The 16,391-nt window shown below is 35.7% G+C and overlaps 2 protein-coding genes and 2 long non-coding RNA genes across 4 annotated transcripts; 1 reads left to right on the forward strand and 3 right to left on the reverse strand.

The window, feature by feature from the left end:
- Positions 1–1,314: 1,314 nt before the first annotated feature.
- LOC127121197 (uncharacterized) lies at positions 1,315–2,628 on the reverse strand. Its single transcript, XR_007803344.1, has 2 exons — positions 1,993–2,628; positions 1,315–1,916 (listed from the first exon to the last, which is right to left on the reverse strand). It is a non-coding gene; the product is annotated as an uncharacterized LOC127121197 (long non-coding RNA).
- Positions 2,629–4,167: 1,539 nt separating this feature from the next.
- Positions 4,168–8,052, forward strand: LOC127118348 (glutamate decarboxylase 1). The gene is made up of 7 exons (XM_051048528.1): positions 4,168–4,405; positions 4,554–4,758; positions 5,788–5,988; positions 6,121–6,335; positions 6,572–6,825; positions 6,920–6,972; positions 7,328–8,052. The coding sequence occupies exons 1-7, from the start codon at positions 4,320–4,322 to the stop codon at positions 7,823–7,825; spliced, it is 1,512 nt and encodes a 503-aa protein (XP_050904485.1). The 5' UTR covers positions 4,168–4,319; the 3' UTR covers positions 7,826–8,052.
- Positions 6,994–8,358, reverse strand: LOC127118349 (uncharacterized). The gene is made up of 2 exons (XR_007802184.1): positions 8,250–8,358; positions 6,994–7,655 (listed from the first exon to the last, which is right to left on the reverse strand). It is a non-coding gene; the product is annotated as an uncharacterized LOC127118349 (long non-coding RNA).
- Positions 8,359–8,714: 356 nt separating this feature from the next.
- LOC127118347 (L-type lectin-domain containing receptor kinase VIII.1) lies at positions 8,715–11,565 on the reverse strand. Its single transcript, XM_051048527.1, has one exon. It carries the CDS (start codon positions 11,549–11,551, stop codon positions 9,221–9,223), a length of 2,331 nt encoding a protein of 776 aa, XP_050904484.1. The 5' UTR covers positions 11,552–11,565; the 3' UTR covers positions 8,715–9,220.
- Positions 11,566–16,391: the final 4,826 nt, after the last annotated feature.

A 16,391-nucleotide genomic window follows, 5' to 3' on the forward strand; every position in this document is an offset into this window, starting at 1 on the left:
GCATCCTTGGATTTCGATCCAAGTAAGGGGTTTATCAATGGTTGGAAATTAATATAAGTCTTAGTTACAGATCACTAGTTTCAATCCTTGGATTGATTGTTATGACTGGTTAGGATTGAATGAAAATTTAATTGAAAATAGAAGTTGGAATTTGTGTTAGTTTGGTAGTTATGGTGGTTAAGGGTTAATTATGTAATTGAATGGTTGTGGATACATAGTTAGAGACAAATGATGCTTGAGTTTTGTAAAAGTGCCGAGTTGAAATGTAAGACAAAAAATCATTACTGATTGTGCATGAAACTTGGAATTTTTGAATGTTTTTGCCTTTGATTTTTTTGACCACTTTTGCCTTGAATTTTTGGTGAATTATCCCATGACTTTAAGTAGTTTTAAGAAGTGATTTTGTGTTTAAAATAAGAACTTTTGAATTGTGTAAACTTAGGGATCCAATTCTGTTTTTTTTGACATGAATCAAGATTGGAAATTGTTGAAAAAACAAGTATAGAAATCACTACGTAGTGCAAAAAATTTCTAAGTTTTCTTGAGTTTTTCATAACTTTTTGATTGCTTTTTGATGACTTATGCTTATGATTCATGGAGACTAACTTGATATCAATTTTATTTGTAGCAAAGTGAGCATTGTAGTGGAAAAATGAACTTGAAGCAACATTGGAAAGTAAAGAACAAACCATGGAAGTGAAGCTTGATGGAAGATATAATTTGTTGGAAATTAGAATTTATATCATAATCATGACATGAGTCATTTTTGATGAATAATGATGAATCCTTTGATCGAATGTTTGTAGAATAGGTCTAGAAAAATTAAGGAGTAAAAATCAAGTCAATGGTCAACAGTTGACCAAAAGTCAACAGTTGAACATAAAGTCATTTGTTTGACCAAAAAAGTCAATTGTACCCAAAAGATGTACACCCTCTAGTCACAATTATAAGCAATAAAAACTTTTTTAGGTTCATTGAATAATTGGTGTATCTAATGACCATATACATCATTTATTCAATGAATCTTAAAAGCTTTTTGTTGCTTATAATAGTAACCAGAGGGTGTAATTTTTTACCCTTTTTCCTTGTAATCCATTCTTTTGATTTGTATCTCAAGAAATATGCATTGTACCATGAGTTTCCAATAAATGAACGAATCTTCTTTTATTCCAACTTTGCACCTTTCTTTGAATTCAAGAATCTTTCAAATTAAATCACAATCATTCCAATTCTCCTTATAACCATGAATCTTAAATAAAGAGATGATCCGCACCACAAGTAATATGGAAAATAAACCCGAATAATCACCAAATAATATTCGAACCCACTTAAATTGATTAAATCCATTATTAGTGAACCTTTGGCCTAATGACGAATTATGCGAAATGCGATGAATGAAACGTTAAATGAATGACCTAATTAGATAATCTGATAACCACGCATGCAGATGATTTAAGCATGAGACAGAAAAAATGGAGAAAAGAATGGGAAAAAATTGGGATATGACAGTACCCTACAATACTCCTCTAGTACAATGTGACTTTCGAAATCGTCGAGTATCTCATCGAGATCTTTGTGGAAGACGGTGGGAGGAGTGGACTCATAGGGGATCTCAAAATAATATGCATATAGTCAAACTTCCGCATCACTCGCTCGAGCAGATAAGTATACATATGAGATGACCCAGATGCTAGCCATACGAAGTATACAAATATGACGTTAAATGGACACGTCTCGCGGTGACCCCCCAAAAGAAAATATCATTTGTTACAAGACAATCAAGATGCACTTTGAATGGCTCAATCACATTATTCTCCATGTACGAAATAAATACGACAGCACGCATGCCAATCCTCTATGTAGGCAGGTGCAACTTCAAACCCGATGATGCGAGGGAAGTGGGAGATGATCCATCCCTGAAAATGGTTCAAATACAATATTAATAACAAGTGTAAAAAATGAATTATGAAAATATTAGTAACATTAAATTACCGTAAGCAACGTGCAACTCCCTATCACCTGCTTTGTCTTCCAAAGACAACACTCACCCAACTTTGAGTATCAAACAGACAGCCCCCGGTTGTACTCGTGAATCACAGTCAAGTCGATGTAATACTGAAGCTAGACCACATCGACATAGGTTGCACTTTTATCCATAAACATGGTCGTGTCAACCAAGAACAAGAGGTAACACTTCAATGCACAAGTCTGATGGTCCTTAACTTGCATATCATCACCTTCGACATCCATAACCCACTGCAGGTGGTCTTTATAAAGCTTTTCCAAATAAAAGCTAAATCTTGCATGAGCACCTCTTGTGGCAACCGCCTCTTCTGAGGTCTCAGTTGGGTCAGCCCCCAAATGGGTGACCATCATCTCGACACCTTCCTCTCGAACGATCCTTATATAACCCAATAATTTTCCCCTGATGGAAAGATGCAGGAGGCGTGAGACGTCATCCAAGGTGATGGTCATCTCACCTATAGGAAGATGGAAAGACGAAGTATTTGAATTCCACCTCTCTACAAAGTTTGTCTACATGCCATGGGAGATGGTCATGTAAGCAGAAGAATATAAACCGACAAGACCGAAATGTCGGAGAATATCCTGAAACCAATTATCAGTGGACTACCCCAACTCCAATATATTGCGCCAGCGGTTTACCGATTTCAAACATGTACGCTCCTATAAAAAGAAAATATCACCATCAATATCGATTTAACTAGTAGAATATATATATATATATATATATATATATATATATATATATATATTACTAAAAAAAATATACCTCTCATTCCCATATATGCCTAGTAGCATGGTCTGCATAGAGATTAAGTAAGGAAGTTTCAAAATACGCCTCATGGATAAATATCTAACGGGGCGTCGACAACAACTTCCTCTTGGGCTTCAGGGGCTTTAGGGTCGACTGCATCATCGACATACTCATGGCACCGTGAAGTGGATGCCTGAGAGAGGCGGTTACGAGAAACATAACCTCGGTACTGCGAACCAAATGGTTGTGAACCATCAAACGAGTTATCATCAACTTGTGGCCTCTCATTCCTGGATGCGGCCCTCGCATGTCATACCGAAGCCGTTTGAACACACGCCCGAGCCTAACTCTGCCATGGTTGGCTTCACGGTTGTTTTCAGCCAATGCACCTGTGTTACAAACAGACACTGAGAAAAACATAATGTCAGGACAAATACATAAATTCCACAAAATTAACCAAATTTCAGATTGTCAAATTCAGAGATGCATTTGCAAAAACAGTTCAGAGAAAATCTAAAGATGCATCTCTAGAAAAACCAGTGATTCTCAGTCGTGGCAGATATGTCATTTCTGCTCTAACCCTCCAAAAATATCTCATAGCATGTTCTTCTAACCTACCAAATTCGTTTACACTACTATATAATGTACCTAAAACAACTAATGTACTATAAACAACTAACTACAAACCAAAATATAAAATAAATAGAATTTTTTTAAACTTACCAAATCAAATTGTTCAGAAGTAGAAGATTGAATGTTCGGGAAGTTGAAAAGGAGGAGAAAGAGCTCAAAGAGCTACAATGATAAAAGCTTGAATGAATGGATGAGAAGATTGAATGTTCTAAAGCTCACATGATTTGTTTTAAGAACTTTTTAAAAAACGAAGAAGGGGGAATAGAGAAGGGTCTCGTGTTAGATACGAAACAAAAGTGTCTGAAGATGCATCTCGGACCACCACTAATTTTTGAATAAATGTTGTTTACAGATATGCATTTTCGAATGTACCTTTTACGTATACAGAGATGCATCTCCGAATTAAATTTTGGCATAATAAAATGTCTCTTCAATTTGATCATAAAAATGATTTAAAAAACATATGTTCGCAAATACATCTCCAAACGTTAGGAGTAAGTGTGACGTTCTACGATGGAGGTAGAGAGAAGCACACATAAGAGTAAAAAGAACTCCCATGAATGTTTCTCTTAAATCCTCTAGCATACAATGATTCACAAAATTTTAAATTTTGAGTATAACAATATGCAGCTTTTATTAAAATTAAATTAATATCAATTAATATAAAGTATTTATTATTGTATTTTAATTTAAGAAGATAAAAAAAGCAAATGAAGAAAATGATAATAATGCATAACTAAAAATGGAAACAATTTCCATATCATCCGGTAAATGAATGAAAACATGAATGATTAGGAATTATTTTGAGAAATAACAAACTTATATTCCTAGTTTCCTACACACATCTTTGATCACAGCAACATTCACATCTGATCTGATCTCGTTGTACAAGCAGCTAGTTACCGACGTGATGGTTTTATCAGAAACAGCAACCCACATGGACGCTTCCGTCCATTCAACATTTGCATCTCGCTATGTCCGCACATCTCTCCCCAGGTATCAATGTCGGTGATCGAAACTGACACCGACAATTGTAATCACATTTAATTTATTTAGTTTTTAAATTTATCATCAGTGTCGACATGTCAGGATCTTGTTTTATTGTTCGTGATCGACGGTTTGTTGATGGATGCGTGCATTGTAGGTTCAAGATGGGGGATCATTCGATTCCGAAGGAGGCTGCGTACCAGATTATTAACGATGAGCTGATGCTGGATGGTAACCCTAGGTTGAATCTTGCATCGTTTGTGACTACGTGGATGGAGCCTGAATGCGATAAACTCATTATGGCTTCAATTAACAAAAACTACGTCGACATGGATGAGTACCCTGTCACCACTGAACTGCAGGTCATTCATTTACATTTATTGGATTACTCAATATAAAAGACAAAATTTTGATGTATTAGATTTGAAATTTTCATTCTAAAAAAAATAAAAAATTATAAAAGTAGTACTAATTGCATAGTATAAAAGTAGTAGTAATATACTTATGTGGTGTTTTTTTTCTTTAATCCATTATCTATTAGTTTTTTTTTCTCTTGCATTTAATGTAAACATTCAACGACAAATATACCAGTTACTCCAACATTCACAACAATAACTTCAGTCAAAACTTCAACATTTAATAATTTCATTAAAATCCACAACATTAAACTCAGCCTCCTTCGTTAAAGTTATTGTAACAAAGGTTATTGTTGTAGATCTTTAATGTATTAGTATTTATTTAATGTTTCATTGTTGCTGATTTTAAAAAAAAAAAATTATGGTGTAGTTTTTTGAATATATTTTCCCCTAGCTACAACCTTCAACATTTTTTCTAGTGTAAATTTTATTTTTCATCTTTGAAAGTTGAAAATGTAAAAACAGATCTAATTAGTCTTTTTCAAAAGGCACTGTAATATATTACAACAGAATTTGGAAAAAATCCAACCCTATCCACCTCATTTCCAAATTCATCTGAGTCTCACATGCATGATAACTCTCTAAAAATAATAATATTATTATGCTATCAAATAAGTGAAGGAAAATATCTTCCTCTATACAAATATAAAATAATTAATCTTGTTAACCAAATGAGAGGAATACAAAAGTTAACAACATCACACTCTTCTCTATCAATAAAAACAAATAAGGTCAATATGAATCCATGTGCTGATAAAAGAAGAAACACCAAGTTGTCATGCATGTGGGTCTTGACTAGTAAATAAATTATTACTAACATTGTACTAGCTAGTATATCCAAAATTTGATACTATTCTAATAAACTCTTGTCGAGGTCTCAGTGTCATGTCTGGTGTCTGCGCTTTTGAAATTATTGGAATTTTCAAAATATTGAGTGTTACTATTTTGAATTTCAAATGACACATTACCATGCAGAACCGTTGTGTTAACATGATAGCTCATCTTTTCAATGCACCACTTGAAGAGTCAGAACCTGCAGTTGGCGTTGGTACTGTTGGTTCATCAGAGGCAATAATGTTAGCAGGTTTGGCATTCAAGAGGAAGTGGCAAAACAGAAGGAAAGCTGAAGGGAAGTCTTGTGACAATCCCAACATTGTCACTGGTGCCAATGTTCAGGTCTCTACCACATGTTTTCTTCTGCCAATTGTTGTACAAGAGCAGCATCATTAGTGTTTCTGAAAATTTGACCACTAATTTAAATTTTTTATAAATGAGCCGTTAGTCGAATTTAATCGTGTCGCTATGAAGGTTTGCTGGGAGAAATTCGCGAGGTACTTTGAGGTGGAACTGAAAGAAGTGAAGCTGAGTGAAGGATACTATATAATGGATCCTGAAAAAGCTGTCGAAATGGTGGACGAGAACACCATTTGCGTCGCTGCTATTCTTGGTTCCACACTAAACGGAGAGTTTGAAGATGTCAAACGCTTAAACGATCTCCTATTAGAAAAAAACAACGAAACCGGGTACCTCTCTCACTCTAAGTGTGTTATAGATTCCATGCAGTAATCAATGTCATCCATTAATTTAAGACTCGACGATCTCGACCATTAATTTTTATCAGACAGTTGAGGTCCATAAAAGTGTGACGCAATTACTGCATGGAATCTGTTGGACAGAATAATTGAGGCATAAACGCTTCATATTTTGCATACCAAATTTAAAACTTAAACTTGAATTAACATGTGAAATTCTGTGGTAGTTGGGACACTCCAATCCATGTGGATGCCGCCAGTGGTGGATTCATTGCACCATTTCTCTACCCAGAACTTGAGTGGGACTTTCGTTTACCACTAGTGAAAAGTATTAATGTTAGTGGACACAAATATGGTCTAGTCTATGCTGGTATTGGTTGGGTTATCTGGAGAAGCAAAGAAGACCTTCCTGATGAACTCATCTTTCATATTAACTACCTTGGAGCTGACCAACCCACCTTCACTCTCAATTTCTCCAAAGGTAAAAACACAAATGACAGTTTTACTGTTTTCTACTACTATTTATTAGCTTTTACTTCATCATACTGATTTCTTTCATAAACTAACCAATGCAGGTTCTAGCCAAGTTATTGCTCAGTACTACCAACTGATTCGTCTGGGTCATGAGGTAAATAAAACACAATGAAAGTGACAAACTCTAGCAACCAATTTATAATCAATTTGTTGCTATAATCTACATGTGAGTTATTTGTAAACTCACAAGTACTTATCAAACATCCTAATTAAGCGCTTATCGCATAAGCCTTTTTTTCCAGTTCAGACACACTTCAATCATTGGATAAGTTTAACGGCTGAGAGTATTATATCTCTCCGTTAGATTAATCCAATGACCGTGATGCGACTGAAGAGATCGCAGAGGCTATAAATGATATAAGTCAGAACTTTACAGCACCAGGTCATCCTTTTATAATTACATAATGTTGTATATAACTGATGAATTCTGTGTTAAATTGGGTTTGTAGGGATATAGAAATGTGATGGAAAATTGTAAAGACAACATGATGGTACTTAAGGATGGACTGGAGAAAACGGGTCGGTTTGACATTGTATCTAAAGACGAAGGCGTACCATTAGTGGCCTTCACTTTGAAGGACCACAGCCAGTTTAACGAATTCCAAATTTCTGATATGCTGAGGCGCTTTGGTTGGATAGTGCCAGCATACACCATGCCACCAGATGCAGAACACGTGACAGTGCTCCGTGTTGTAATCAGGGAGGACTTTTCGCGTACCTTTGCAGAGCGCCTTGTCATTGATATCACCAAAGTTATCCACGAGCTGGATTTGGTTCCTGCAAAGGTAGTCAGTACCAGCACCATAACAGTTACCGAAGAAGAAGATGCAAATGATGCTGAACAAGTAACGATTGCTAAGAAGAGTGTTCTGGAGACTCAAAGGGAAGTCAGTACGGCTTGGAAGAAATTTGTGATGGACAAGAAGAAAACAAATGGTGTTTGTTAGAACCTTGTTTTAGATGATTTTTAAGCTATATAAGGGTGAACTCATGTATTGTCTTACATATAAATTAGACAGTATATTTGAGTAACTCAAGCCATTTTTCTAATTCAAATTTTGACTGGTGTGAAAACCTACTACATATGTATGTTCTCGACTCCGTTATTAAATGTATACATTTGCTCATTATTTATTATTCTTAAACTTCTGTTTAAGCTATTCTTGTGATAGCTTTCCGATATATAATTTGATGTCTCTTATTTTTACTGATTCTTATTTGCATTTGGGAACAATGCAACATTTGAAGATATCCAATTTTAACTAAAATAATATGGGCACATATTCTAATGTACTTAAAAGTTTAGTTTTAATATACTGTTAAATGCAAAATAGTAGTAATAGTTTAACACATGTATATGTATTAACGAACCTGAGATAATGCCTTTACGTATCAATATTGTCATTTAACTCCAATTCCTCATCAGAACTTTAGCGACTCTGAACCAAGAAATCCACCGAGGGCTGGAAGAGTAGGAGCTGTACAAATGATTGCAGGATAATCAGTTAATCACTGCGATATACAGTATTCAACGGCAGAATGGCTTCTCACTTGTATTTGTATGACTTGGAAGAATAGCTATTACTGCATAGCAGAAGGTTGACATCTAAACAGTAGATATCGAACAAGATGTTTGTAATAGCACAAGTTTGCCAAGGAAATGAGCATAAAATATTTAAACTAAAATGACGCATTTAGCATAATTGAATATACAGAAACAGCTCATAATCTCCTTAACATAATTGAATTAAAAAGAAGTGAATTGACCAAAAGTCATCTATTCACTAATAGGATTCATATATATTATATTAGAACAGAAAAAAGAACACACGTGCGTGCACAAGACACATTATTGATCTTTTTATAAGTGGAATATACATAAACTCGGAAAGCCATGGAAACGGAAAATGAGAAGGCTTAGGAAAAATTTCATCTTTATTATACCATGGTAACATGATTAAAGTTATCAACAGAAAGCTTGGTTAACATCAATTGCTTAATTCAAACTTGCCTTATACAAGTGATCATCCCTTAGAACTAGAACAACGATCTAAGCAAAGGTTCCATAACCCTCTCTGGATTGTGCTAGTAATGTTCTGCACCAACACCTTACATTGCTCAGCAGCATCGGATGAACGGACTACTTGAATAAATTTGTGCCAAAATGTGTAAATCAGACGCAGAATTGCATAAACTCCAAAATTTCTTCCCCGACGTCCTTAATTGCATGTTATTGACATTTACTTTACATACATGAACAAATGAATACATATATATCTCTATCTCTATTTACACTATGAGTCAATAATTAAAAATGGCCTTGTCCAACCGAAAGATTTCCATTAAACTATATCTCCACCATTGAAGCTGTTCTCGGATGTGGAAGTAGAAATGGAGATTATACCATCACAGTCAGATACACTATCTTGCAAGCTTATTAAGAGGCGAGAGTGCGAAATATTGAGACCTGTAGAAGGCTTTGTTCTCGGGACAATTGGCACTTCAGTTTCACCCCCTAGCATCTGAACCACACCTCTCATTGTTGGTCTAGATAAAGAATCAGGGTGTGAGCAAGCGAGCCCAACCAAGAGTACCCTTCTCATCTCCCCTTCATCAAACCTTCCCTCGAGCCTCGGATCAGCCGCCATCAGCAGCCTTCCTTCCCTGTGTAAACTCCAAACCCATTCCACCAAATTGCTACTCACTCCAACTTTTCCAACACCTGCAGCATCTTTCTCTATGGGTCTCCTCCCACTTGCAACCTCAAGAACCACAGCACCATAACTAAACACGTCGGTTTTCTCAGTGGCTTTACCTGTAAGGAGATACTCGGGTGCTAGATACCCCATTGTTCCAGCAGCCACCGTGGCATCCGGAGACTTGTCATGCTCAGTTTGTCTAGCTAATCCGAAATCTCCCAAACGCGCGTTAAAACCTTCATCTAACATTATGTTACTAGTCTTAATGTCTCTATGAATCACCTGATTTTCACACTCTTGATGCAAGTAAGCCAAGGCAGACGCCACACCCAACAAAATCTTCCGGCGGTGAGGCCACGGAAGAGGCGTTCTAGCTTCAAACAAAGCCTTGTCCAAACTACCATTAGGCATCAAATCATACACCAACAAAATCTCACCTTTCTCATGACACCATCCTTGAAGTCTAACAAGATTCCGATGTCTAAGACTACCAATTATAGACAACTCAGATAAAAACTCATTCTTACCTTGACTACTATGACTACACCTCTTCACAGCAATAATGTCACCATTCTCAGTCAAAATTCCCTTATAAACAGTCCCAAATGCACCATGACCAATAATCCTATTAGCATTGAAACACTTTGTCGCAGTTTTAAGCTCCTTGTAGCTAAACTGCTTAGGCATCTTGATTATCTCTGATCCAAGAGAATCAAATCTACTCACGCGCTTCACTTTCTTAGAATAAAACCAAATCATAGAGCCAGCAAAAAGTGCTAAAACAAAAGCCCCAGCAGTAACAACACCAGCAACAGCTCCCAAACCCTGCTTACACAACCCATTGTGACAATTCTTCTTACTCTCCTTTCTTTCTTCATTTGAATGATTCATCGAAGGAGCCATAGAAGGAGGCGGCGACCTCGCTGAACTCGCCGTGGTATTCATCAAACTAACAGCCGGAGGAGGCGGCAAACTGGAAGGATCACCCGAGGAAACAAAAGACGAGCTAAAACTCCACCATTCAACCCTATGAATCTCTGTACTACCTTGAGTTGAACCAGAAAACCCAACATACATAAAATCACTCAAGTACTGACCCATATCAAGATTCATAGACAAAATTGGATCTTTCGGTTTAAGATTAGAATAAGAAACCCAAACATTAAACTCATTAGTGGATCCATCATAATCAATCCACGCATTCACCGTGTCACCACTCTTAAGATCGATCCCAATTGAATCCAAGTCACCAACTTTATTCGAAACAACACTATTAAGATCAACCCCAACATGGTTCCCATTAATATCCTTAAATTCAACGTCCATTAGGGTATCAAATTCAACCGCTACAAACCCATCAGCAGCAAGACCAAGATAACCCCCGGCGTCTCCGAGGGAATCATCATCAGGGGTAATTACAAACGCAAGACCACCACCAATGGAAGAAGGGTTCAAATTGGTAACCGAGAAAGAGAAAAAAGTGGTAAAACTCGCCGGAAAATTGATACCCGGTTGCCGGAATCTGACAGGACGGGAATAAAGAGCTTGACCGGCGCCGGAGAAAGGAACGGTGAGGTCACGTGTGAGAGTAACGGTGGCGTTGTTTAAATGAGCATCACCGAGAAGCTTAAGGCTTGTGAGAGTTAACGTTCCAAAGTCAAATTCAGTGGAAGCGGTTATGAAAACATTGAAAAACGAAAGACCCAATAAGAAGAAGAATGTTAAAGGTAGAAAGAAGAAAGAAAGAAGAGACATTGAAGAATGAAGTGAAGTAGTAGTAGTAGTAGTGAAAACTGAAGAGAGTGTTGTTAATGTTGTTGTTGATTGGTGAATACTATGTTTATGTTTTTGTTTTGTTGTGAGAATAGGAACTGAAAACGAAGGTGTGAAAGTTTCAAGAGAGAGAGAGGAGTGAAAATGGAGAAAAGGAAGAAGAGGAGAGAGAAAGAGAGAATCCCATGGGAAACTGAGCATGACAGGTGGATGATGTTTATCACACATGTTTCTCTTTCTCTTAACGGTTATTTTTCTCTCTCTTTTTTTTGTTTTTTTTCTTTTGTCATAAATGTACTATTGACTTAAGATAAGAATATGGTTTTGTTTTGAATATACTTTAATTAATTAACTTTCGTATATACACTTTAGGACAATGTATAAGGTAGGAGAATTACCATAAAAAAAATTCTTTAATATTATGAAATTAGATTTTTTAATAAATAATAATCCATTTTCACTCTTAAAAATCAAAGTACTTAACTTTTCTCCATATATACCAAAATATTCTACATTCTGACTTTTATTTATTATACAAGGCAGCTAATATTAAATTAGTATATTTATTAAATTAGTATAATAAGAATTAATTAATTATTAAAACTATTAAATTCATTATTTTAAATAAATAAAATATAAATTAAAAATAACAATTTGTGTCAATTTAATAAATTAATAAATTAAAAAGATAAATTTTGTTAAATTAAAAATATTTTAATAAATATTTCTGCTAAATGAAATAATGATTTGTATTAATTTAATTGATTATTATATTAATAAAAATATTTATAAGGAAATTTTTTCTAAAATTAAAAATATTATACTTAATAATGTTTTGTGCTAAAAAAATATAACAAATTTTTTTTTAAGTATAAGATCGTCATTTCATTTGATTATATCTTTGATTTTCTTAGTATAAGCTCATCATTTTATTTGGTGAATTTTTTACAAAAATAACCCAATTTTTAAAGAAAATTCCCAAAATATCTCTGGTTTCAAAAAAAATTCTCAAACTACCCCACTTTTAGGAGGAGGCGTCAATTCAATTGACGACTCCTCTTAAAAATTGAATGGAGGCGCCAATTGGATTGGCTAGGGCATGTGCCCTATGCCCTAGCCAATCTAATTGGCGCCCCTATGTATTACTTGAGAGGAGGCGCAAATTGGATTGGCGCCTCATTGTAAAATGTATTTTTTTTTGTTATAAATAGATGTGTTGTGTGAGTCATTATTCCACATCTCATTTAATCATTTGACAATCATGTTTGGTGTTCGTCGCCGATACGGAAAGGTGATTTATGCGAGAGACAAACCTCAAATGCTGATGCTCTTCTGGAACATCACTACGTTCGAGCAACTGAAGAGGGAGCCGATTCGTTGGTTAAATGAGAAAATACCATAAGGGAAAAAAATTAGAAGTGTTGAGAGACTCGACAGTATCTTTGGTTGGGTGCGAATGAAGACTGATAAGGATGCTAGGGAAATGATGTTCGGTCGAGATGACATCAATTTGATAGTTGTAATCAGTTAGAAATATTTCTGTTTTCAGTTAGCTTATTTTGTACTGATGTTTGTTGTGAACCTCGTTGTAACAAAAACTTTATGATATATAATAATTGAAGGTTATAGAAATACAATGTTACAAAAACCTTATGACCTAGATGATGCTCCTCGATTGGGACAGTTGTTCTTGTTGTGTCCTGGTTGACGACAGATACTACATAATCTTATCATTTTATATGTCGAATCCATTTCTGTCCTGATACGTGTGCTGTTTGGCCTTCCTTTTTTCTTTCTACGCATCTCGTCGTTGAACCAAACTATATCACCTTCATATGGAGGCCAGTATTCCTCCATTGGTAGTACCGAGAAGCTTTTATTATATACGTTCATGACGGTGACGGCCTTGTACACATCAGATAAATGGTTGTAAGCGTCTTGACGAGTATATCCGCATGCTGCAATGACATGGGAGCAAGGAATGTGGAAGGCTTGGAATTTTCCACAGTCGCACCAACTTCTGTTTAGTCTAACAACATAGGCTAAATTTGGTTTCCCCTCATTGTGGTCCATTGTTTCCTAGATGCTGAAATTTTGCCTATGACGGTCAAAGACTGTTACAGCGTGTGTGCTAGCTTTAATGCTCTCCTCTTTCATGACTTTCATGCAACACTCACTGAATACTTTCCCAGGCATTAACACCGCACTCCATCTTTCACCTCTGGTTGCGAACGTAGAAGCCAACCTATAATAGGTCGATCTTACCAAGGCGGTTATTGGAAGATTTCTAATTCCTTTGAATACCCTGTTCATGCATTCCACAAGGTTTGTTGTCATGTGGCCCCATCGACAACCTTTGTCAAATGCCCTTGTCCACTGCTCTACTGGTATGTTATTTAGCCATCTCCCTGCGTCTTCATTAGACAGTCTAATTTCATCACGATAATATTGAAATGACGTTTGAGTTAGAACATACCCAACATTCACCACCTTCTTGCGAAGATTCTTATCTTTTATTACACACATGAAGTTTTGTGCAATATGTCTAATGCAATAGACATGGGTAGAAGAAGTATCATGCCATCTGTTGTCATGGTTGTTGTAGGCACTCTCAATGGCAGCATGTCTATCAGAAATCAAACAGAGATTGACTTGTGGAGCCACATGCATTTTGAGATGTCGAAGAAAGAAACCCTGTAACAACCCAATTTTTAGTAATTATTATATTATTATTATTATATATTATTTTTATTTATTTGGAGTGTTAATTAATTAATTGGTTATTAAGTGGTATGATAATCGATTATATTAATTGATTTGGTGTATTAATTAATTATTTAGTTGATATGAGATATAATTAAATAATTGAATTAATTAACTTGGTATGCATATTGAGTGTTTTAATTATTTGGAATTAAATAGAGACATTTAAATGTTAGGTCTTATTGGGCCTATTAATTAAATTAGATGTATTATGCTTTAAGCCCAAATAGAATACTAATATAAATAGTAAGAGGAGAGGGAGAATAGGATTCATTTGATCATTTGACAAAAATAGAGAAAGAGAAGAGGAAAAGTAAGGAGAAGAGGGGAAGAACAAAAGAGAAGCTAGGGTTTCCATCAAATTGAAGAGGTAAGGGGGAATCCTTATTATTATGGGTTAGTATGATCGGGTCAATGGGTAGGAACATGTTTAGGTTGAAATCCTTAAATTGCATGTTTTGGAATTGTTAGGTTTTTATGAGTGTTCTTAATTTATGGTGATTTGATTGGGTTAAAACTGTAAATTAATGTCATATATTTAGAGTATTGTATGAGTCATAATTTTCTGAACGTGTAGCTTTTTACGGAATCGAAATCGGAGGTCCGAAAGTCCTCCAACGATGAAAAACGCAGAAAATTTTGCATTCTGTTTTACAGTAACCGGTTACTCACCGAGCGTTAACCGGTTACTTGCTTAAAAATCTGCGTTCTGTTAAACTGAGTAACGGGTTACTCACCGAGCGTTAATCGGTTACTTGCTTAAAAATCTGCATTCTGTTAAACTGAGTAACGGGTTACCCACCGAGCGTTAACCGGTTACTTGCTTAAAAATCTGCATTCTGTTAAACTGAGTAACGGGTTACCCACCGAGCGTTAACCGGTTACTTGCTTAAAAATATGTTAATTCTGTTTTACAGTAACCGGTTACTCACCGAGCGTTAACCGGTTACCACTGTTTGAAAAGTGGAAAATTGAGATTTAAATGTTGTATTCGTTTTGGGATGAAATCTATGTGTACATATTTGATAATTAGCCTATATTTGTGAATGATATATTGTTATGAATGTGTATATGTACCATTGGTGGATTGTGAATGATATATTGTTATGAATGTGTATATGTACCATTGGTGGATTGTGAATGATATATTGTTATGAATGTGTATATGTACCATTGGTGGATTGTGAATGATATATTGTTATGAATGTGTATATGTACCATTGGTGGATTGTGAATGATATATTGTTATGAATGTGTTTGTGTACCATTGGTGGATTGTGAATGATATATTGTTATGAATATGTATATGTACCATTGGTGGATTGTGAATGATATATTGTTATGAATGTGTATATGTACCATTGGTAGATAATTCATAGAGTTGAATTATGGCGATATGTGGAATGTTAAGATGGTAGATATGATCTTAATTGCATATGTATTGGTATTTGTACATTCATTCATGGCATGCATGGTCGGCTTCATAGTGGAAGCGGTGAAACTGTGGGTTCACATGGTAGCACACGTTGATCCTTAATTGGAAATAGGCGTGGTAGATAGACGTTGATCCTTAATTGGAAATAGGCGTAGCAGACGTTGATCCTTAATTGGAAATAGACGTGGTGGCTTGGATTCTAGATGTTGAATCGGAAAGCGGTGGAACGTTGGGTCCATATAGACGTTGATCCTTAATTGGAAATAGGCGTAGCAGACGTTGATCCTTAATTGGAAATAGACGTGGTGGCTTGGATTCTAGATGTTGAATCGGAAAGCGGTGGAACGTTGGGTCCATATAGACGTTGATCCTTAATTGGAAATAGGCGTAGCAGACATTGATCCTTAATTGGAAATAGACGTGGTGGCTTGGATTCTAGATGTTGAATCGGAAAGCGGTGGAACGTTGGGTCCATATAGACGTTGATCATTAATTGGAAATAGGCGTAGCAGACATTGATCCTTAATTGGAAATAGACGTGGTGGCTTGGATTCTAGATATTGAATCGGAAAGCGGTGAAACGTTGGGTTCACATTGAGGTACCGCATGCATAGAGTCACATGTCTTGCATTGAGTCACATTAGAGTCATGTGATAATTGAGTGTATGCATTGTTGTGATTGTGATGTGTGTATGAGACATGGTAATTGAATTTGGTGATGTTTGAGTACATAACTTGATGTGATTGTGATGTGTGTATGAGATATGGTAATTGAATTTGGTGATGTTTGGATACATAACTTGGAAAAGTATGTGATTATGTGATAATTGTAGTTATGTGTAT

The sequence above is a fragment of the Lathyrus oleraceus genome, chromosome 2 (assembly GCF_024323335.1).
Source record: "Lathyrus oleraceus cultivar Zhongwan6 chromosome 2, CAAS_Psat_ZW6_1.0, whole genome shotgun sequence".
NCBI lineage: Eukaryota > Viridiplantae > Streptophyta > Magnoliopsida > Fabales > Fabaceae > Lathyrus > Lathyrus oleraceus.

What these genes read in the sequence shown, in the direction of transcription:
- LOC127118348 (XM_051048528.1), top strand. Translation starts at nt 4,320, where the DNA reads ATGGTTTTATCAGAAACAGCAACCCACATGGACGCTTCCGTCCATTCA. An exon ending in GTCCGCACATCTCTCCCCAG is followed by an intron (nt 4,406 to 4,553) that starts GTATCAATGTCG and finishes CGTGCATTGTAG; the next exon opens with GTTCAAGATGGGGGATCATT. An exon ending in CACTCTCAATTTCTCCAAAG is followed by an intron (nt 6,826 to 6,919) that starts GTAAAAACACAA and finishes TAACCAATGCAG; the next exon opens with GTTCTAGCCAAGTTATTGCT.
- LOC127118347 (XM_051048527.1), bottom strand. Translation starts at nt 11,551, where the DNA reads ATGCTCAGTTTCCCATGGGATTCTCTCTTTCTCTCTCCTCTTCTTCCT.